The sequence below is a fragment of the Neomonachus schauinslandi genome, chromosome 1, assembly GCF_002201575.2.
Source record: "Neomonachus schauinslandi chromosome 1, ASM220157v2, whole genome shotgun sequence".
Taxonomy (NCBI): Eukaryota; Metazoa; Chordata; class Mammalia; order Carnivora; family Phocidae; genus Neomonachus; species Neomonachus schauinslandi.
The window spans coordinates 68471389-68495417 of NC_058403.1; the positions used below are offsets into that span (position 1 = coordinate 68471389).

The 24029-nt window shown below is 47.8% G+C and overlaps 2 protein-coding genes across 2 annotated transcripts in view; one reads left to right on the top strand and one right to left on the bottom strand.

Moving 5' to 3' along the window:
- The window catches only part of SLC12A8 (solute carrier family 12 member 8), a 116092-nt gene that overhangs the window by 61380 nt on the left and 30683 nt on the right, over positions 1-24029 (bottom strand). The window lies entirely within an intron of this gene.
- On the top strand, positions 10014-10953 carry LOC110583809 (ribosome production factor 2 homolog). The gene has a single exon (XM_044914326.1). It carries the CDS (start codon positions 10132-10134, stop codon positions 10951-10953), a length of 822 nt encoding a protein of 273 aa, XP_044770261.1. The 5' UTR covers positions 10014-10131.

Consider the following 24029-nt stretch of genomic DNA (forward strand, 5'->3'; position numbering starts at 1 on the left):
GAAGCGTGTTGAACTTGAACTCGGTCCGGCTGTATCGATTTGGACTGCACTGACCACGGACTGGAGAGACAGAAGGGAGATGACGATAGGTTTGGAGGAGTCTCCCGAGGCACCCACCCACGGCAGTCTTCCTTCCCCACAGGAGTTCTGGGCAGCCAGCTGGTGGCCTGCCCCACACCGCAGCCTCCTCTCGGGCTCCAGCCTCTTCGGAGTTTGGTCCTCCGAAGAGAGGGTGGGGAGAGGATGTGAGCAGGGTTTCCAGCTCCCAGGTCCCCACCCAGAGAGAAAATACACAGAGGGAGGGCTAGGCACTCCAGCAGTGGCCAGAAGGGAAGTCTGAAGTGGGGCTGTGCCTGCCCAGAGGGCACTGGGCGGAGCAGCCTGGAGCCTCTGGGCCCCTGGGGAAGGCCTCCGCCCTCCGGGACAACCAGCTGGCGGAACAGCTGGAAAGCCCCCAGGGCCGGAGTGGAGGGGGTGTCAGGGTGGCCCCCTTGGAAGGGGGTGGCTGAAAGTTTCCCGTAACCAGAGAGGCTTCTGCCAATCTAATATGGACAGTTCAGAAGCTCTTTCTGAGCAAAGGATTCCTCCCTTGTGAAAGTGAGGACGAGCCCTTTCTTGACGAAGGATTTGTTCTAATACCCAAGAAACTGTTCCATCTGCTGATGTGGCTCTATTTTGCATGCTTAATGAACCTTTTCTTATAATGGCCTTTGGGGTCAGCAAGCTGAGATATGAGGTTTTTGCCTGGAGATGCCTACAGAGAAAAGAACTGTCAAATGCCCAGAACGTGACAGGGCCCTGACTTGGGTGGGAACTGAGGCTCACCTGGGCCCAGGAAACAGAGAGGTAGCTTGGGATAGTAAGAGTGACTGCCGCACATGGAGCAGGGCTCTGTGCCAGTCACTGTGCCAAGCCCATCAGGTATATTAGCTTACAACAACCCTACAAAATAGGTGCGTTCTTCAGGTGAAGAAGTCAAAGCACAGAGGAGACCGAACTGAACGCTTGGCTGCCCCTGCTGGGGTCGGTGCTTGCCCAAGGATGCAGGCAGTCTGGGAGGGGAGCCAGGAGCGCGAGCTGCTCAGGCAGGGGCCTGACGGGGGGCGGGCTACAGAAGTCCTACCAGACCCCAGCTCACAGAGCCTCCAACAGCCTGCCCAAAGCAGCCCGCGGCTCAAAGGAACCCTGAGAGGAAAACAGGGCCTTCTTATCTCCTCGGGTAAAGGAATGCACTCTCCGGCCAGGATAAGTGGCTGTTTTGACAGGAAATCTGCGCCCTGGCTCTGGGTTCCACCCAGCCACCACTTACTCCTTCTGGCTGTCCTGGCCTCTGGCATCCCAATTACCATCCTACTTAAACGCCGGGCCCCCAGACCCCCCAAATAATCCTAATCCAACTAGGAGTCCTCCACGTGGGCTGCCCCTATACAACTCTAGCCCCCTGTGGTGGTCAGGAGTTCTGACCTAGGAGTCATTCCCCTTCCCTAGTCTTGCCTGGACACCCTCTCCAGGCAGGCGACTGAGAAGGGGGAAGGACGTTAAGGTGCCCCCTGCAGGGGGCAGACAGCAAGGCAATCACAGTTATGTAAGCAAGGCCACCCTCCTCCCAGGCACTATGCTGGAAATATTCCAATTCCCAGGCACCCCTTCCTCCCCCGACTTCTACAGCCACAGGAACTTCTTCCCCACCACCAGCCGTACCCAAGAAAGAAATAGAGATGGTCTCCTGGAATTCCATAGCAGAAGATTCAGCATCATAGTGCCACAGGGGTCTTTAGCCTCAAATCCATTTTACAGACGGGAAGACTGAGGCCTGAAAAAGCAGAACCCCACACAGTCGGCAGCTGGTCAGGCAAGACAGAACCCAGTGTGGCCAAGCCCCCATCCAGCACGTCCTGTAAGTCTCCCCAGGGCCTGTGATGGCACTCATCTCTCTGTTGTCCCTGCCCGGCGACCTGCCAAGTGCAGACAAGAACTATCTTATTTCCTGGTGTGTCTCCATTGTCTGGACCCAGGGAACCTACAAGAACTATAAAATATTAACAATTAACAATGGATGGGCACCCCTGGGTGGCTCAGTCAGTTAAGCATCTGACTTCAGCTCAGGTCATGATCTCGGGGTCCTGGGATCGAGCCCCGAGTGGGGACCCTGCTTCTCCCTTTCCCTCTTTCCCTCCTCCCACTCGTGCTCTCTCTTTCTCTGTCTCTCTCTTCCTCTCTCTCTCAAATAAGTAAATAAAATCTTTAAAAAAATTAACAATGGAAACAACCCAAATGCCCATCAACAGATGAATGGATAAACACAATGTGGTATATCCATACAACAGAATATTATTCAACCATACAAAGGTCAGAAATGTGACACAGGCTATAACACGGATGAACCTCAAAAACATTATGTTAAGTGAAAAAAAATACAAAAGGACAAATACGGTATGATTCCGCTCATATGAAATACCTAGAATAGGCAAATGCATCAAGACAGAAATAGAGTAGAGGTTACCAGGGACTACGGGGGAGGGACGGGGAGTTATTGCTTAATGGGTACAGTTTCTGTTTGGGGTGACGAACTTGTGTTAGAAGCAGATAGTCAGCATGGGGCGCCTGGGTGGCTCAGTTGGTTAAGCGACTGCCTTCGGCTCAGGTCATGATCCTGGAGTCCCTGGATCGAGTCCCGCATCGGGCTCCCTGCTCGGCAGGGAGTCTGCTTCGTCCTCTGACCCTATCCCCTCTCATAAGTTCTCTCTCTCTCTCATTCTCCCTCTCTCAAATAAATAAATAAAATTAAAAAAAAAAAAAAAAAGAAGCAGATAGTCAGCATGGTGGTACAAAGTGAGGAATGTAATAAATGCCACTGTACTGTACATTTGAAAAATGGTTAAAATGGCAAATTTTATGTCATGTATGTTTTACCAGAATGAAAAATAAGCAAGTCATTTGTCTCCACAGCGCCCTGTGCAGGGACCACCCCTTCATCCTTGTTTCTGCCGGGGCTCCTCTCGGCTTTGCAAATGCGGAATAGAGAATAAAGGGAGCTTCCTGGCTGAAGCTGATCAGAAAGTGAGGGGCAAAGCCCCAGATTCGGACCATTCCTAGCCGTGGGCTCCTCTGGCATAAAGATGGAAGCTCCAGCTCTCACCTAGTGGGAGCCCACCACTGAGCCATCTGATCACCATTCCTGTGGGCGGATTTCGGGAGAAAGCACCGTGTTCTCAGGAGTTCAGGCAGAAACCAGGGCTCCCTCTGCTGAAGCTAGAATCTACGGAGTTTTATTCAGGGGTGGTGAGTAGGATCGGGGGACCGGGCAATGGGGGAGGGCTGGAGGCAAAGCTGTCAAGAAGCACAGAATGCAGTTTCTCGATACCAACCATAACCAACTCCCACCAAAAACTTCAGCAAAGTCCGGGGCACTGTTGTCCCAGCCTTGCCGTTAGCCCATGATCCCACTTTCTTTTCTTTTTTTTTTTTTTAGATTTTATTTATTCATTTGAGACACAGAGATACAGAGATAGAGAGAGCATGAGCAGTGGGAGAGGCAGAGGGAGAGGGAGAAGCAGACTCCCGGCTGAGCCAGGAGCCCGATGTGGGGCTCGATCCCAGGACCCTGGGATCATGACCTGAGCTGAAGGCAGATGCTTAACCATCTGAGCCACCCAGGCGCCCCACGATCCCACTTTCAAGAATCTCATGGTCACTAAGACCCAAGGCCCAGGAGCAGCATTTAACACAAGTCTCACTTGATGAGAGCTAGCCTTGGATGAATATGCCTTTTAACCTGGGCTGCCCCCAGCCAGTGCCCATGCTATGCCCACCCCTCCCAGGGGTGCTCTGCTCTCAGCACCTCAGCCCGCTGGCTCTGAGAAGGGCAGCAGGACAGGGTCCCTGCGCCCTTCCCCGGCTGCAGGAGCCCCAGAGAGGAAGCAGCTTGGTTCCAATGTGTTACTTTGTGGCAGGTTCCTCACCCTGCGTGTTCCTTTGCAAGCCTTTGCATGCCTTTCTGCAGTGTTCTCATGGACAGCAAGGTGTGTTTGCACGCGTCTCCAACAGATTAGGAGCTCCTCAAAGTCAGAGACAAGTTCCCTCCTCTCTCAGGATCCTCTCCTCGTCCCCAGACAGATGCCACAACTGTGGGTGCTCAGTGGGAATAGGCGCAACCCTATATCCAGCCTGGGCCAGTCCCAGCTCACACCTGTGAGGTTGTCTGAGAGTAGTTTTCAATAGAGTGCAGGGAGTCTTCCGATGGCTGGCTGCCTCAGGGGGCAGGGGAGGCACCACAGGGCAGAGAGCAAAGAGAAAGGAGGAAGGAGGACACTCCTCTAGGCAGGACTACGTCAGTGCCATCAGCATCACGGGGGAGCCTGTTAGAAATGCTGAATCTGGGGCGCCTGGGTGGCTCAGTCGTTAAGCGTCTGCCTTCAGCTCAGGTCATAATCCCAGGGTCCAGGGATCGAGCCCCGCATCGGGCTCCCTGCTCCACAGGAAGCCTGCTTCTCCCTCTCCCACTTCCCTGCTTGTGTTCCCTCTCTGGCTGTGTCTCTCTCTGTCAAAAAAATAAATAAAATCTTAAAAAAAAAAAAAAAAAGGAAAAAGAAATGCTGAATCTCAGCTCTCTCCTCTCCCCTCCCCACCCCCAGACTTGCAGAATCAGAATCTTCATTTTAACAAGATTCCCAGATCTTGAAGCTTGAGAAGCTTGGAGTCTTGAAGTCTATAACCCAGGGGGGCCCTCGGGGACCTATGCTTCCAGGAGAAACCATGATAACGATAATGATAATGTGTTGAGCACCCACTTGGTACCAGCTACCACACTTGTGCATTATCAGGATTCTATGCTCAGACAATCCAGCAAGGCAGTCCTTATCACCTGCTCTTCAGAAATGAGGCCAGCAGTCAGAAAGCCCGTGCCACCGCTTACAGGCTAGCTGGAATCTGATTCCAAAGCCATGCCTCTGACACCTGCTGTAAGTGTTTCAAATTGGGCCAGCAGTTACAGCCACTTGTCCACTCTACAGGGCCTAGAAATTCATTGGCAAATGCAATCCCTAGGGAGGTATTTTAGGGGCTGCCCCATCGCCCGGTGCTGGCCTGAGCCCCGGTGTGCTGGGGTCGGGCTAACGCGGTGGCAGAGGGCTCACTATTTCTTCAGAAACAGTCCCTGAAGATGAACGGGCGTGGTCTGGCCCCCAGTGAGCATTAAGTGCTGGAGTGACAAATCAGTTAGATGATAAGCAGGCCTGGGGCCACTTCTGCCGCGAGCTCAGAAACTTCTAGCACTGACGTCACCAGGGCCAGAGTGAGGGTAAAGGGGAGGCTCGCTCAGTTCCCCATTCTGATTTGGGGCTTCATCTCCTGCCAGCCCCCAGGAGGCAGCCAACTCCTCCTGTGGCAAATTCCACACTCCCCTCCGAGCAGCATCCAGAGGCTCCTCAGGCCACAGAGGCAGGCCCAGTTCAGGGAGCCTGGTTTTCCGCTGGTCCTCTCTGCGCCACCTACCCTCAGGCTGGGACTGTCTATCTGGTTCTGTGTCTGTAGGTGGTCGCCTCATTCCCCACCCAAATGTGAGGGACTTGAGGGCATGTCTCCCTGACTTCATGTCTCTCACAGACCCACTGCAATGCCTCTCAACCCAGTAGGTGCCCCCCCAAATGCTTGGGCCGGGAAGTGCCATTACAGAAGTGAGGGAGGTCTTCTGCCCACTTCCCACAGCCAGAGGACTCCTTCCGTGTGCAGGGAGAGGAGCTGGGGCATAGGCGGGATATATATATGTGTGTGTGTATATAGCCCATCCCTCAGGGAGTCGCCGTCCACTTCCTTGGAACTCCCAGCTGTTCAAGGCTGAGGCAGGCAGGCCTAGCAGTGTGAAAGGGCCCTCCCAAGCCAGTGATTTCATGCTTCAGGCATTTATCCCCAGAACACTGGCCAGGGAGCCCAGCAGCCCAGACCCCCTCCTGCTCACAGAGCTGGAGCAGACACAGGGGTAGAACCGGACAGTGTTAGCTCTCACTTCCTTCTGCAGGCTTGACTGTGTCCCCACGGCCTCCTCAGCTTAAGGGTTGCTTCTCTGCCTTGCACAGCCAAAGCCGGCAAATGAAAAATAATCCCAGCTAGCGGGAGGGCCTCGGAGCTGGGGGGCCTAGGAGCCTGGCCAGTCACCCTTTTCTTCATCAGAGTCAAACTCAGAAGGAGAGGAAGGCCTGGGGCGTGCCTGTTCCTGCCCTCCCTCCAGCCAATGATGAGTGAGGACCTCTGCCCACAGAAAACCTTCTATCAAGGGTTAGATCCAAAAAGCCAGGAATTCAGGGTACCTAAGGTATCATTTTCTCCCTCTCCCAGAGAAATCTTAAATGTTCAACTCATCCCATTTTAAAAACAAGAACGACCAACACGCAATGCTATTCCATAGGTAGAACAAATCAAAGAACGAGCTCTGCTTCTTAATTAGGGCAGCAAGGGAGAGGAGGGTGGAAGGACCGGATAGGAGGAGGGATGGCATCCCGTCCAGATGGGGCAGCAAGTTCAAGGTGGGGAGGAAAACCGAGAGAGAGAAACCTAAAAGGAGGAATGAGGCAGGATGGAAAGAGGAGAGAAGCCAGGTAAGGAATGCTGGAGGTCACGATTCGCTGTTGGCTCTGTGTGCTGAAGTTCAGAAATCCTTCCCGGGACAGGAGCCTTTGTTTACAATTCTCCACAGTCCTAATCTTTAAAAATTCCTCTGTTTGAATTCTTAATCTTCCCTGCTCTGGGTTAACTATGCCTTTGAGAATCTGGCAATAGTTCTGGACCCTCTCCTAGAAAAATACACTCCTTCATGTCAGATTTTGCATGCAGTTTCAGGGGCTCATGGATCCTAAGTTACAATCTGCTTCCTCTAAAAGTTCCACTCTGATTGGGAGGCCCACGATGGCCAGAGCAAAAACACCCCAACTACCAGATGAAGGTCAAACCAGGGCAGGATGTGCTGAATCTTACGTGTGTTCAAGCCATCACATCGAGCTGTTATGGACCCCAACATCCTTCCCTGGTTACTAGCCCCACAGTGGTCCCAGAAGAAGGTTGGTTACTTTAAGGGGCCAGCTGTGTGTCTTCAATAGTTATTAATGCAGTAAAAAGTCTGCCTTTGACCCAGGTAACAATGTCTGTACTGACCTGGAAATTAACCCTTTATAGACTAACAGGATTATAGTAAATCGCCCATATGCAGTAGGTCCCAAAACTGAATGCGCATTAAAGATTACCATTGTGCTGGTTTAAAATACAGATTACTGGGACGCCTGGCTGGCTCAGTGGGTTGAGTGTCTGCCTTCGGCTCGGGTCATGATCCCAGGGTCCTGGGATGGAGCCCCACATCAGGCTCCTTGCTCAGCAGGGAGCCTGCTTCTCCCTCTGCCTGCAGCTTCCCCTGCTTGTGCATGCTCTCTCTCACTGACAAATAAATAAAATCTTCTAAAAAAATAAATAAAATAAAAAAACCGATTACTAGTCTGAAATTTGATAGTCTGATTCAGACTGTTCTTCTAATGAGCTTCTAGGTGATTCTGAAGAAGGCAGTCCCTAAACCAAACTCTGAAACACAATGTTCTTGTAGAAAATTGCAAGCCCAGGAGGCTGAGCTTCTGGGCCAGCAGATAAGCAGATTCCCTGCTCACTGTAGGGTCCTCCTCACGTATCGGGGCAGGACTAGGCATATATGCAAGGGAACGTACTATGGGACTAGGTTTGGATCACTGCATCAGAAAAGATATAAACAATGCAGGATCACAGGGTAAGAAAGGATATAAAAAATGCAAGATATAAAAGGTATTGTGCCATTAACTCTCCAAGGGCCTTAAGGCAGAGGTTCCTAGATTTGTTGGCACAAAGGAATCACCCAGAGTACTTCTTACAATTCAGATTCTCAGGCCTCAGGCTACTAGGAAATATATATTTGTACCAATAACAAGTTTCCCTGTTGTTCTGACACACAAACAAGTATGGAAACTTGTTTGCTCATTGTACCCACGGGCCCAAGCGGATGTGGATCAAGATATAAGACCCTTACACAAGACGATTATTGTAAAAATGCTTTGAAAAATGAAAATGCCCTTAAAAATCCTCCAGCAAAAAAACAAAACAGTGAACATTACCAGGGTTTCCTTCTTCTCTCTTTCTCTTTTCCTCCTCCTCCTCTGTCTTCTTTTTCATGGTGGAAACTAACTAGAGAAGGTGAGCCACGCTGGGATGCCCCAAATGGGTTCCAGATGGTGAAGATTTTGGCTTCTTGGCTTGACTGCCCCTCCCCTTACCCAGGAGTACTAGACAAATATTATCATTTTCCGGCTGTGCAGTGACATGAAAATGGCTGGGAGGCACCAGGTCAGTGTCAGAGAAACTCATACGGTGGGGGGAGACCACTGGCTGGGTCCAGAAGAGAATGCCAACATATTTTCTGAGTGTCTACAAGATGGAACTTCCACATAGGAAGGAAGCCACAATGTGCCCAAGCTGATCCACACTGGGCTTGGCATCTGATTGGCAGGGTGGGGGGAGGGAGGCACCAAGAGAAATGCTGAAAACACAGCCGAATTTCAGACTGCTGGACAGAGTGGCAGGGACGGGACGCTTCCTTCCCGCACAACATGCGGCCGCTCCCCACCTCGGAGAGCACGTCCACACCAGTAAGACCACCTTACGCATGTATAGAATCCCCCTAATGGCAAGGCATGCCTTTCTATTGTATTTCCTCAATGTGATTGTGATTTTCTTTTTTTCATTTTGATTTCCTGAAACTTGGACATCTTACAACCAACATGTAGACTTAGTGGGATGGGTTTTTCCACCTGAAAAGTTGGTGTGTCTTAAAAGGGATGGTGTTTCAAAAGGGAGGAAATAAGGTTTATCACCTCGTGCAACCCTGAAGCGAGCCATGAGGCGGGTATCATTATCCTCTTTTTTCCTGATGTACAGACAGGTGACTTGCCCAAGGTCACAGAGCGAGGGTGTGATAGGGCCAGGGCTGGCACCTAGTCTTGCAGGGTCCCCTTCCCAACACTTGCTGAGTACCTTTGCCCACACAGTAGGAACTGGGGATTTGGAGTCATTGCCAGGGGAGAAGGGTCTGAAAAGTGGCTCCTGCCTGAGTCACTGTGGCACATGAAAGCAAAAAGTGATTCTCCTCTGACTTCAAATAGAAATTTGAGGAAAAAATAGAAAAATAGATAGGGTTTGTTTGGTTACTATTGTTTATGTTAGGCCATGACTAAAGTTCCTTTATGACTTCAGGAACTTAAGATGGTATCATGCAGAACTATTCCTATAATGATCACATTTGGCATGTTTAATTTTTTTTTTTTTAAAGATTTTATTTATTTATTTGACAGAGAGAGACACAGCGAGAGCAGGAACACAAGCAGGGGGAGTGGGAGAGGGAGAAGCAGGCTTCCCGCAGAGCAGGGAGCCCGATGTGGGGCTCGATCCCAGGACCCTGGAATCACGACCTGAGCCGAAGGCAGACGCTTAACGACTGAGCCACCCAGGCGCCCTTGGCATGTTTAATTTTAAAATGGTTTTCATTTGGATGGCAGTGACAGATCTCCTGCTTGAATCTACTATTTTATTTACTTTCGAATCTTTTAAAAAAACATTTATTTATTTTAGAGCTAGAGAGAGAAAGAAAGAGCAAGGGTGGCGGGGAGGAGCAGAAGGAGAGGAAGAGAGAGTCTCAAGCAGACTCTGTGCTGAGCACAGAGCCCGACATGGGGCTCGATCCCATGACCCTGAGATCATGACCTGAGCTGAAATCAAGAGTTGGACGATTAACCGACTGAGCCACCCAAGTGCCCCTACTTTTGAATGTTTCTAATGACTTCTTACAATCAGGAATTTAAGGTGTTGTACCTTAAGAAATATAGCATTTTCTGCCAGTTTATGAGGAACAGGAAGAAGTTTAATGGAAGAAATCATCATCAAAATAATAAAACCAGGTTCCAGAACACTGGCCTATCTCACGGAAGTGCGCCATGTGCGTGCGTTCCTGGGATTCGCGTTTCGGTAGCCATGGACACTTTGGATTGAGTTGTAAAGCCCAAAACGAAAAGAGCCAAGAGATTCCTTGAGAAGAGAGAACCGAAACTCAGTGAAAATATTAAAAATGCTATGCTGATTAAAGGGGGAAATGCAAATTCAATGGTGACACAAGTTCTTAAAGATATGTATGCACTGAAAAAACCGTATGGAGTTCTGTATAAAAAGAAAAACATTACAAGACCATTTGAGGATCAGACATCATTGGAATTCTTTTCAAAGAAGTCAGATTGTTCTTTATTTATGTTTGGCTCCCATAATAAGAAGCGGCCAAATAATCTAGCAATAGGTCGTATGTATGACTACCATGTGCTGGATATGATTGAATTGGGTATCGAGAAGTTTGTCTCTCTAAAAGATATTAAGAATAGTAAATGTCCCGAGGGAACAAAACCCATGTTAATATTTGCTGGTGATGATTTTGATGTAACAGAAGACTACAGAAGGCTAAAAAGTCTTTTTATTGATTTCTTCAGAGGCCCCACAGTACCAAATATCCACCTGGCTGGTTTAGAGTATGTTCTGCACTTCACCACATTGAATGGGAAGATTTACTTTCGAAGCTGTAATTTGCTGTTGAAGAAATCTGGTAGTAGAACACCAAGGATTGAATTGGAAGAGATGGGGCCCTCATTGGATCTGGTTCTGAGGAGGACACATCTGGCATCAGATGATCTTTATAAATTATCTATGAAAATGCCAAAAGCGCTTAAGCCAAAGAAGAAGAAAAATGTCTCCCATGATACTTTTGATACAACTTATGGAAGGATTCATATGCAGAAGCAAGACCTAAGCAAACTACAAACCAGGAAAATGAAGGGGTTGAAGAAGCGACCTGCAGAAAGGATAACAGAAGACCAAGAGAAAAAATCAAAGAGAATTAAAAAAAACTGATGGAACTTAGCCAGTGACTATAATGTTACTGTAGTCTGTTTACTCAAGAGAATTATCAATCATCAGTCATTTCTAAGTTTCTTACAAGATTTTATTAAATATTTTTATAGCGTGGAAAAAAAAAGAATAATAAAACCAAAAAGTTGTTCTCCATGATATTCAGAAAGTGCTCATTTTTTTGAAAGCAGTGGCGGGGGGGAAACTACCCCCCCCCCCACACACACACACAAGCTCAAAGAAAAACACAGCCACGATTGATATATAATATTGCTAATCCTTAAAAATGCCCCCCTGGGAGGCATTTATTTCCATTTTTCAGATGAGCACTCAGAGGGTCTCAGTGTTGCCCACTGTCACACAGCTAGTAAGGAGCCTGGGTTCTGGGAGCACTAATCATAAAAGCACACATCTTGCCATTAACAATGACCTTCCCTGATCATCTCCATGGTTCCTGAGGACAGGGACCATTTCTGTTTTATCCTCCACTGGATGCTGGAGCCTGACTCCTGGTACCTGGTAGGCTTTAATAGCTGCTGCCTGGTGGGTAGATGAAAGGAAGACAGGGGGAGGCTGGACGGGGTAAGTGTGCAGTGCGAGGGCCCCTCAAGCAGGTGCCCCTTCCACCCCTCCATTCCACTTGTCTGAAGACTGTGCTCTGACAATCTGTGTGATCGGCTTCATTCTCCTACAAAGGCTACCACACTTCCACCAGCTGCTCTAATTCGTCTTTTCTAAAACTATGTCCATCTCCATCTTGGAGCCCGATCTATTCTGGTTCCTTTCCCAGCCAGTCACTCAGCCAAGTGGAACTGAGTGCCAGCCATGTGCCAGGTACTTCCTAAGACGCTAGACAGAAAACGCAGTCAGGTGCCGTCCCTGTCCTTGGGGCCCTGACAGCCGGACACAATGACCTCGGGACTCCCTACTGAGCTCTGCGCCCTTCAGAGCCCAACACGGGGGATTTGAAGCTGCCTGCCAAGCTCTCTTGGCCTCCACCAGCACTTCTGCTATTTCTGATGATTTGTGTTATTCTCGCAGACATCAAAGGAAGGCGCAATTGCAATTCTACTCTCTACCTTTTGGCATACTCTTGTACATTTTCACTCAGGGCCTGTTTCACATGCTGGCGGGTACAGAGAAGGCCAAGGAGTTAGGCATGCGGTGTCACAGGAAGTTCTGCTGAGTTGTGAGATGGCTATGACAGGGAGAACCAGCGTCAGGAGTGGAAGAAGCCTCTTGGTCTTGCAGGTGAGGAAACGGAAGGTAAAAGTCCCTCCCCTCATCGCTGGTGGCACCTGCTACCCTGGGTTGGTGTTCTTCCATGACACCAACTGCGCTCCAACAGATGAGGGCTTAGGGCAGGAAGGGACCAGAGTCCACTGATTTCCAACAAACGATGAGTCTAAAATCAAGTTCTGGGCGCCTGAGTGGCTCAGTTGGTTAAGTGACTGCCTTCGGCTCAGGTCATGATCCTGGAGTCCCGGGATCGAGTCCCGCATCGGGCTCCCTGCTCGGCAGGGAGCCTGCTTCTCCCTCTGACCCTCCCCCCCCCTCATGTGCTCTCTCTCTCTCATTCTGTCTCAAATAAATAAATAAAATATTTTTAAAAAATAAAATAAAATAAAATAAAATCAAGTTCTATTATGAGGCAACTGATGCAGGGTCCTGGCCCAGAGTCTAGGCAGTGGTTGAGAGGACCCTGGCCTCACGTCTCCCAGTGCCAAATGCTGCAACCATCGTCCCCTTTCTACTACTGAACAACTTCTCAGATGTATCACGCCATGCGGGTACTGCTTGTGTCATAATTCAGTCAACAGCATGGCTAGGAGCAGTGTGAGCTGGATGGTTAAGAAGGACATGGAGCCTGAGGTCTGGCACTGGCTCCATGGTTTGCTGGCTGTGTGACCTGCACTTTTCTCATCTTTATGGCAGGGACAATAACAGCACATCAACCCCATGGATACTGCAAGGAGAAAGGAGAGGTAAGATGCCCAGCACAGTGCCTGAGCCGCAGGGAACACTCAATAAACATCAGCTACCATTCCTTTGCTCGGTCACTATGCTATCGTCATATCTTATATTCAACAAATCTATAGCAATGTGGATGGACCCACCACTTTTTTTCTCTTCTGAATAAATTATTTCACTTTATTTTTTTCTCTACTTACAAGCAGAAATATACTTAGTGTTTCAAAAAGTATTTATTGTATCTGGGCCATTTGGTAAAGAAAGTCTGGCAAAGGTACAAGATTTCTAATGCACCAACTGATGTAGACACACGACCTAAAAATCTGGTGGCCTCTAAGAAATCAGTTGGAGAGTAATAAGAGCAGGTAACACTTTATGAACACTTTTCTTTATCTTTAGGCTTTCTTTTGAAACAAACAAACAAAAAACCCAAACCAAATCAAAACAAAAAAACTTCCTAACTCAATATTTTCATTTTTTCAGAAAAGTGACATAGATTCTTGGAGTATCACGGGAAGTTTTTCCCTCCACATCTCTAGACCCGGTGTGTTCAGGGTGAAGGAGACCTGTGAGGCAGACCTTATTTTCCCAGGCATGTGATGGCCCCCTCGAGCGCCAGTGCCGGCCTGGGACAGGCAGAGACCCCAGCCCCGCCCCGGTTTCTCTCCTGGTGCCTGATCAGGGAGCCCACCATCCACCGGGAGAGGATGCGTGCCAGAGAGACGAAAAATACCACACGCATGAAACCATGCAAATGAGTTCAGTTCCAAGGGAGAAGGCTTTAGTCACTGAACCAGGGATGGGGCTGGCCAGCATTTATGGGAGGACGTGAAGTGTTTGGGTTCGTGTGGCAGGCACTGCGCTGGGTGCTTTCAACAGAGCATCTCAGGCGGCCAGGTGAGCGGTGTGTGCGACCCTGGGTAGGCTGCTGTGTGTGTGCATTCACACGGCAGTGATGTGGGGCAGGACAAATATTTATGGCAGGATCTTGGGAACTTTGCTTATTACTTTGGATTATAGACTAATGAGAGAAAAAACCAATCAAATTAAAATAAATCTTATTTGCTTGTATTTCAGGAGTGTCTGTTCCTGATGGTAGTGGTGGTGGAATGTAGACAGAGTGGGAGGTGGGGTGCAGAGGGAAGGGAGGGAAAAAATAAAGTGGTATTTAGAAACAAGTTAAGAGAATGACATCACAAAACTGTTTTCTGAAAATAAACTGTTTTCCCAAATTGCATCTGGGCTTTGTCTCTAGCCCATCACCCCTGTCCCTGCAGGCTGTGTTTGCTACGATGGAGCGGCCGCCCGACTGACCTGGCGACCCCCTACCCCTGACCGTTTGCACCCACCCCCACCCCAGGCAGGGCCCTCAAAGAGTCTCTCTGAGTCTGCCACTTCCTTACTCAAAAGAAAAACCCATTGACCTTGCTCAGTGTTTATGATTTCTGCCTCTTTAAAACTCCTGTGGGGCTCTAAAGTTATTCCTAGTTATTTTGTTTGTTTATCTGTTTGCTTTTCTAACTAGAAAGACCAAGAAAATCCTCAAGATAAGACATGTCATCAAGCCTATGTTTATATTACATTCCATCTGGGACTTCTGAATGTTGCTACATTAATCTTAACTTTATTTTTTTTTTTAAAGATTTTATTTATTTATTTATTTGAGACAGAGAGAATGAGAGAGAGAGAGCACATGAGATGGGGGAGAGTCAGAGGCAGAAGCAGGCTCCCTGCCGAGCAGGGAGCCCGATGCGGGACTCGATCCAGGGACTCCAGGATCATGACCTGAGCCGAAGGCAGTCGCTTAACCAACTGAGCCACCCAGGCGCCCTAATCTTAACTTTAAAAATACTATATATGGTATGAGCCCAATTATGTAAGAAAAAGGGAGCTAGAAAAAAAGACTAATAATTACACTTCATATTTTAAAATTAAATATGTTATTCTTAATAAAAAATAAATTAGAATTATAATTGAGTATATACTATCTGTTATGGACTGAATATTTGTATACCCACCTAGCCCCCCAAATCCATATATTGAAGCCCTAACCTCTAGTATGGCTATATTTGGAGACCGGGCCTCTAAGGAAGTAATTAGGGTTATTAAGGTCATAAGGGTGGGGCCCTGATCAGACAGGATTAGCGTCCTTATCAAAAGAGACACCAGAGAGCTAGTGAGTACATACACACCCTTTCCCAAACTCCCTATCTCTCTCTCTCTTCCTCTCTCCCCCTCCAAACTGCACATGCACAAACACACACACACACACACACACACACACACACACTAAAGAAAGGCCATGTGATACAGAGAGAAGGTGACCTCTATAAGCCAGGAAGACATTGCTCATCAGGAACCAAATCAGTTGGAACCTTAATCTTGGACTTCTGGTCTCTAGAACTGTGAGAAAATTAATTTCTGATGTCTAAGCCACAGTTTTCAAATTGGCTAGCTCCTCTTAGCCCACAGATGAAACCCGGCCTCTGTACTAGACCATCCAGGACACCCTCGGTGCCTGCCATGCTTATATCTTTTGAGAATATGGGTCATGAGAACTTATTTCTGCACCAATATCTCCTTGGATCCTGTGGCCTTGATTCCCTGGACACAATCTCAGTACCAGAGATGGGAGCCTGAGCCAAAGGGGACCACACAGGCTAATCCTGAAGGAGTCCACTGTCTAAGAGATTCCCCAGGACACCCTGCCCAACCAGGTGTTTGTCTCGGCAGGAATGAAGAGGGAGACCCTGAGAGAAGGCAGCAGGGATGGCAGGTGTCAGCGACCACTGTAATCTCAGCAGAGACGAGCTAATGTTCTTTTTTTTAAAACATTTTATTTATTTATTTGACAGAGAGAGAGACAGCGAGAGAGGGAACACAAGCAGGGGGAGTGGGAGAGGGAGAAGCAGGCTTCCTCCCGAGCAGGAAGCCCGATGTGGGACTCAATCCCAGGACCCTGGGATCATGACCTGAGCCAAAGGCAGATGCTTAACGACTGAGCCACCCAGGCGCCCCACGAGCTAATGTTCTATTGCTCACCAAGGCCTGCAGTACAAGCTAATCTCGGGAGGACTGGGAGTCACAGGGGCGACACACAGCCCTGAGTTTCCTGAGCTTCTCTCTGTCTCCTCACATTCAACCACAGTCACCTCAGGACGTGGCTCTTCTTTGAACTTGAAGGAGCCTTATTTCCTTCTAGTTCCTCCCGAGCCCCGGCCCCAGCATGCTAAGCTCCAGCACACCTAACTTCCTGCACTTCCTGAAATTTTCCATGCATTTCTCATCTCTGTGTCTTCACATATACTGTTCCCTTTCCTTGGGATCACCATTCCTAGTTTAGCACCAGGGGAGCTGCCGCATAACCTCCAAGGTCTATTCAAATGTCACCTCCTCCTTGAAGACCTCTCTGACACTCCAAGGTCAAGCTCTTCCACCACCAGTGTGTTTTCCTTTATAACACGTAACCACCATACGGTGATTATTTGGTTAGGGGAGACACTGCACCTTATCCTCGCACATCAACTAAACTTCTAGCATTGGGTCTGCACAGAGCGGTGCTCAGGAAAGGTTTTTGATTAATTGATTATAGGGAGTTGATTACAGACGGGGAAATAAAGCTGGGGTGGGACAACGAGAAACAGATAAAGAGACAAAGGGCAAAGGAAGGACAAGGTGGCAATGAAGGGGTCAGGGAAAGACGAGGCATCAGCAAGACACAACTTTAAAACACACAGGGAGAAATCTTTTCAGGAATAAATGCATTTTCCCATTTCGAGCTAAGGTTTCATTTCTAGGTAAACTATTTCTCTGTTTATTTTCAGTCCTAGTGAGCCCTGATGCCCATTATAGAACCCTCTGTAGACAATTTAAGCTTTTATCCTTAGATACTATTCCCACATATTTCAAGCACAGACTCACTGTTTTCCTCAGAGCGATACCTCACACTTGTTTCCCCATAGCCGGTGAACTCTCAGAAGTGGGGGAGGAGAGTTCTTACAGTCCCCGGGGAGGTTTCCACAATGCTAATTCACAGTTTTTGCCTGGGATGAGGAAGTATCAACACAGAAGGTCACACCCACTGGAGATAAATATTCACAAACATTTATTGTGACCCTAGGTCACAAATCACATTGTAGCAATCCACCAAGAGAAAATACCTTCTTCATATCTCTTCTACAATATCAGCCCAAGCAACTTCAAAAACACTCAGAAACATCATGTCTAGAAAGCATCATTAAGGTTTTCACAAACGGTTCCCCAAATCGGAGGTATAATCCAGCCAGTGATTGCACTTCAAAAGACAAGACTTCAGAGAGTGCCAGAGCAGGAGAGATAATGACCTCTCCCAAAAAGATGTACTTCCTTTACAGATGAAAAAGGCAAATTTTTAGAGAGAAAAAGGGTAAAAAAAAAAAATTCTCCCATTTAAAAAAATGTTTAAATATGGTTGGTTCGTCGTTTAAAAATATTAACATTAGACCTGGGGTAAGATGGCAGACTGAATACATGTACCTAATTTTGATCCCTCCCCAAATCCCGCTAATATATAGTAAAGAGGTTTTTTAAAGGATATCAATCCCTAAGTATGGGGAAAATGGCAAGTTGTGAGAAAATGGAATCTTAAGTCAGCAAAGGGACGCTGAAAACCAACTTCGTTTACCCCACAAAATTCTCTAAGGTCTCCGATGGCCAGCCCCAGGTATCTGGCTGCGGGAGAGAGAAGAGGTGGGTTAAAACCAGGAAGACTGGGGTGGACTCTCTGGGAAGTTATTCATGCTCCCAGGCACTGGGTGCTCCCCCACAAGTCTGCGATTTATTCTCCAAAGAGGGTAAACCAACGACATAGACTGGCAGTGCCAGGCCCAGCTGAGGAAATCAAGCCGATGTCTACTGAATCCTGACTACCCAATCCTTTCCCCCAACTCAACTCCCACAATAAGGGTGGCCCAACTCATCCTTCAAGCAGATCAGAAGACACCTCTTTGGAGAAAGTAAAACAATTCACAAACCACCTAAAAGGATGATCCTGGAAGAGGGTCCCCAACACCTAGTCCACCCAGACTATCTTACCCAGCTTAAAACTGACCAGACCCAGCTGTGCACTCAGTACTTCCAATCAGCCTTTTCTCCTCTACTTTTAATCAGGAGTAGAAAGCCAAGAATGACCAGATATCTGATAAATCCCTCTGATATGGACGATAAAGACCCAAATGAAAGGAAAAAGGCAGCTCAGGGGAAGCAGAAACTATGCAAAGGTAAGAAAACTTTGAAAAATAGATCAACAAATCCTCTGAGTGCTAAGAAAAAGTATTGCATCCGTGAAACAACCCCCCCCCCAAAAAACGATGTTATTAAAACAATAAAATGAAATGTTACATTAAAAAAACTAAGAAAAAGGTCTTTATTATTTTTTTTTAATTTTTTTTTTTAAGATTTTTTATTTATTTGCGAGAGAGAGAATGAGAGACAGAGAGCATGAGAGGGAGGAGGGTCAGAGGGAGAAGCAGACTCCCTGCTGAGCAGGGAGCCTGATGTGGGACTCGATCCCAGGACTCCAGGATCATGACCTGAGCCGAAGGCAGTCGCTTAACCAACTGAGCCACCCAGGAGCCCAAAGGTCTTTATTATTAAAAACAGTTCAGCAAAATAAGAAAATTGATTGAAGGAATGGAAGAATGAGCAAATGGAATCTCTCAGAAAGTAAAGATAAAAATAAGGTGATAAAAAACTAATATCCAAATAGTAAAAGTACCAGAAAGAGAGAACAAAAAGTGTAGAAAAATATCACCATTGAAATAATTCAAGATGATTTCCCAAAACTGAAAGATACATTACCAGACCAGAAACGGCCCACCCAGTGCCCAGCATAATATAAACAGAACCTCATATAAGCATATCATTTTGAAATTTCAGAAAACAAAAAGAACTTCCTACTAGTTTATAGATTATATAGAAGATTATGAATCAGAATGGATGGTTCAACAGCAATACTAGAAGCCAGGAGACAAGCAATCAGAAGTTTAAGAGAAAAGAGTTTCCAACCTAGAATTTGATATCCAGCCAAACTATGAATCAAGTGTGAGCCCAGAAAAAAGAATTTTCAGACACAGAAAGTCTCAAACCATTTATCTCCCGTGCGCTCTTTCTCAAGAAGTTACTGGAAGATGGGGAGCCTCTGTGGCTCAGTTGGTTAAGCATCTGACTCTTGATTTCTGCTCAGGTCATGATCTCAGGGTCATGAAATTGGGCTCTCGCTGGGTGTGGAGCCTGCTTAAGATTCGCTCTTCCTCTCTCCCCCACCCCCACTCATACTCTCTCTTAAAAAAAAAAAAAAGCAGCAGCTACTAGAAGATGACCTCCATCAAAATGAGACAGCTGATCAGAATGACATAGGATTCAGAAACAGGAGATCCAACAGAGAAGAAAGATAAAGGAGGGTGAATGGAGATCCCGGGCTGACAGCTGTGCTCATGAGTACAGGGTGACCACCTAGACAGAAGCAATGTGACTACGTGTTGAGGGCCCTTGTCACCGAGCTCCCTGGAGTCACCGCACCTAATTTTTAACCTGAGGTCAGAACACTGGGATGAGCCTCTCTGAGTCATGTGTTTGGTTCATCGTGACCATGAACTTGATCATGAAGTTGCTGCTCTCCCCTCTTCAGCCTACTGTGTCACACCATGAACTGTTCTGTTTGACCTATTGCCAAGGGCTAAGGATGAAAATGAGGAGCTCAGACATAGAAACGGAGAGCGGTTCTGTCCCCCAAAGCATCCCTCCAGATATTTAGTACCTGACACATATCACAACCCTGGGAAAGACAGGGACCTGAAGAACCAAAAGTCAGACTGATTACTTCTGGTGAGGACGAAGGGAGATGCACCTGGGGAGGAGCAGCAGGGAGCTCTCGTGGGACTAGCAACCTTCTATTTCCTAACCTGGGCACTAGTGACATTCTGCTGTTCTTTAACCGGCATGTATGTGTTATACACTCTTCTATACGCAATATGTTTTAGAATAAAATAACTTTTAAGGAGGTAATTCTAATGTAAATATTGGAAGCATTAATGTTCTCCCTCCTGTTTAGAGATCTCCCCTTCCATGTTCTTTCTCTGCAAAGTGCTGCACTTCATTTTACAGAGAAAAACATAATTGTTTATCTTTATGAAGTTAGAGATCCATGTTGTGAGATGTGGGTACACCTTCCGCAAAAACTTTGAGAATCTCCTTTGCATATTCACAGTTCCAGGCATAAATTATATCACCTCAAAAAAGGATGTGAAGACCTGATGAAATCAAGTCAAGAACCAGAAGTCCCCCATCTCTGGCTGAAGGCCTAAGTCTGGAATCCCAAGAGTCTTAGGAGGCATCAAGTGTAGGGATCGAGAGTTTGGGCTCTGGAGCTGGACTATCTGGGTTTGAGTCCCACCTCTACCAACAAGGCAACTGTAGGCAGGTGCTTACTATGTACAGCCTCAGCCTCTCCATTTGTAAAATGGGAATAACCATAGTACCTACCTCTCGTTGTAAGAAGTAAATGCACTAACACACGTCCAATACACAAACCAAAGCCTGATGTATACTGAGTGCTCAATAAATGTTGGTTATTGTTATTACTATTATACAGATAAGCACCTGTCTTACTCTGCCTGGCAGCGATCTCTCTACAAAAGAAGTTATTTCCGGGGCGCCTGGGTGGCTCAGTCGTTAAGCATCTGCCTTCAGCTCAGGTCATGATCCCAGAGTCCTGGGATCGAGCCCCGCATCGGGCTCCCTGCTCTGTGGGGAGCCTGCTTCTCCCTCTCCCCCTTTCTTCTTCTCCCCCTGCTTGTGTTCCCTCTCTCGCTCTCTCTCTCTGACAAATAAATAAATAAATAAAATCTTTAAAAAAAAAAAACGTTATTTCCATCAAAGAGTCTAGAGATGCAGGGACTCGCTATGGTCGGTCCTTCTCTTCATGGCCTCCTGGTGTTCCGCAATGACCAATGACCACCATCATCAAATCAGCCGCTGCTCCCAGATGCGGGGGGTGGGGAGGGGGAGATGAAGCAGGTGGTGTTTGGAAGAAATTATCTAAGCCTTTTCACACTCAGGATTGAGACATGATTCCCTAAAAATGGCAAGCTTGGCTTGCAGGCGGGCTGTCGAACGACAGAGCTGCTTCCCTCACCAACTAGCGTCATAAGGAGCCTCCCCAAGGCCGCGTCAGCGCACAGGTGTGAGCCATGGCTCACTGTAAACACAGGTTGCACGTGAGACTCAGGGCCACAACAGGGTACGGGGCAAACAGCACTGGATGGGACACTGGGAGAAGTGGCTTCCAACTGAGGCTCTGTGTGACCCAGCAAAGGCCACTCGACCTCGCTATTCCTCACCCACAGAATCAGGCACATCGCCCCCTGATCTAGTGCATACATAAACTTTCAAGCCTAAATCATCAATGTTGCCCGATTCTGCAAAAAGCCTCCAAAAGCCTGCTCATTATATCTACAATGGATCAAGTCTTTAACTGGATAGCCACTAACTTTTATTCATCACGGCAAGATTCAACATACCCAAGTTCAGGGAATCTAAGCGCATGTCGGTTTGCCCTTAAATACCATTGAATTCATGCAGGGGGAAAGGGAGGTCAGTCATGGGACAGTGAGGCTTCTGAAAACACAGCCCATCATCCAAAACTGATTTCAGCACTGGTGCTTGCCTGCTTGGGTTTCCATCCCCATGTCTAGGCAGAGCCTGTAACAATGTTATCACTTTCTAAAACATATGCCTAAACTAGTTCCTATTGCAGACAACTGGCAGGTGCCCAGTTAATAGATTATTCCATCAGACAGTTGAATGCATTGGCCAATGGTCAAAAATGAGATCACTGCAATCCTATGTGTTGTAACTGGAAAGCCTAATGAAAAACAATTGTCTATTTTTTAACAAATAGGAATCCATATTCCCATACCCCCTAATTTGCCTTGCTTGGTGTGCGGTTCAGGAGCAAAGGAAGATCTTGTGCAAGGTCAAGTTGGCTTTGCTCTTTGACTCATTTGTTGTGCGTTTGACTGTCCATGCATGTTTCACATCAGCAAATCCCCAACCAGATTCCAGCTGACCTGTAGGAATTTCTGACCAACATTTGCCAGATCCCCAGTCTTTCTCTCAAACCTGCACAGTTGGAAAGAATGGGTCAGGAGACTCCTGTCCCAGCCATCTGGACCCACATGCTCCATGGAGATGCATAATATGAAGCACATGCACTTTCTAAAAAAAAAAAAAAATTTTTTTTTTTTGTCTTTTCTAAGGGCTACGGAGCTGTTACTACCAGAGCCCATGGCGTCCTTCCAGCATGCAGGCATTCCCAGACAAAACTATCCCTGCTTCCTGCTGCAGGTGAGACCTGCATGCTGACTTGCACCAGGGATTCATCTCTGCTCTTTGGTCAAGTCTTTAATGCTTCCCCAAGCATCTCCACTCCTTGTAAACAAAAAATCCAGGAGGAAAACTTTCAAAGCCAGTTTCTCCTCAGCTGCAACCCTTCCTTCCTTCCTCCTTTCCAAGACGTCTGACTGAACTTGCAACCGGACCCCACCCTGGGCCGGGCCCTCCTCACAAGCATTGTCGTTCCTCCCGCCAGATGCAGACAGAATACCTGCGAACTGTGGCCAAAACAGGAAGGTCGGCGCCTTCGGCATGGAGGCCTGGGGAGTAGCCGTCTCCTAGGTGACTGCAGATAAGAGACGAAGGGGCCAAGGCTTTCCACACCTCCAGTCACATTCCAGAGCCTTTCCCTTGTACACTCAATCTTTCGGATTCATTCTTCATTTAGTCACTCAACAAACATATTGAGCACCTGCTGATATAGAGCCCTGTTCTGGAGTTGGGGACAAAAGGGGACTGAGATGTATCCCTGTCTCCAGAGGCACCTCTGTTGTTGCAATAGGCCATTTGGCAGGGCGGGGGTGGGGGTGGGGGTGGTGCAGGGGCAGCCCTGGGCACCTCAGACTCCTCTGGAGCCCCCAGGGAAACCATCTCTCTGCACTCCCACGCTGATTCTGCCAGCAGAGTCCCTAAGATAACATCATGACAAACAGGGCAAGGGAGGGTTTGGGTAACGGTCTAGGCAGTAGATCATACGGCCCCCTAAGCCTCACCTCTCCCTGAGCGCCAGCAAGGGCTTCTGGATCTAGGTCTGCGTTTTGGTCCCAAGAACATGTCTTGTCGCAACTGATTGGAAGGTTGGCCACACTAATTGGCATATGTGTTGGGCTCTGATCTAGTGCATACATAAACTTTTCAAGCCTAAATCATCAATGCTGCCCGATTCTGCAAAAAGCCTCCAAAAGCCTGCTCATTACATCTACAATGGATCAAGTCTTTAACTGGATAGTAACTAACTTTTATTCATCATGGCAAGATCTGTGTTCTGCAAAGGGGGATTAGGGCAGTAATGAGGACCCCAGGCTGGGCCAGAAACCCCAATAGAGTAGCTCATTCAAAGGATCCAGTCATGAATAGATGTAGAGTGAAAGAGAGAAGATCAAAGGAGGAAATGAGGAAATGAGGGAGGGGGGAAAGGAGTCAGAAAGGGACCGGGGAGAGAGGGAAAAGAAGATTAGAAGTCTGCAAGAAGGCTGCTTCCCATCCCTTTTACCATGGCCACAAATTCCAGCAGGTGGTCTGCTGGCCCCACTAGGGGTCCTGTGGTCCTGGTCCTTTCTGAATTAGCACGACTTTCCAAGGAGTCACCTGAGAAAGTGCAAAACCTCTCAGGCCTACTAGGGTCAGATGGCCCAAGGCCAACAAGGTAGAGGGCTGAGGGCTAAGTAGCCTGGCTCCCAGACTGGCCTCAGCCCAGCACTCTCCAGGAAGTGGGGGGAGGGTTGCGGACCCAGGAGGGAGCACCAGGTCCTGTCCTGATAGACACCATACCCTGCCCTGACTTGTCTATGGCCGCAGTGCCTGTGGCATTCAGGAACCACTTCAGTATACCTGGTTCTGGCTCCTGACCTTGCCTCACGGTCCTCTGGCTCATCTCCTGCCTTCCCCTTCAAGCTCTGACCGGGCATAGGAGGACCCAGCCGAGACTGGCAAGTTCTCGGACCCCCTGGATCTAA

Bases quoted from the DNA above. Each gene is read 5' to 3' on its own strand.
- LOC110583809 (XM_044914326.1), top strand. From the start codon at position 10,132: ATGCTGATTAAAGGGGGAAATGCAAATTCAATGGTGACACAAGTTCTT.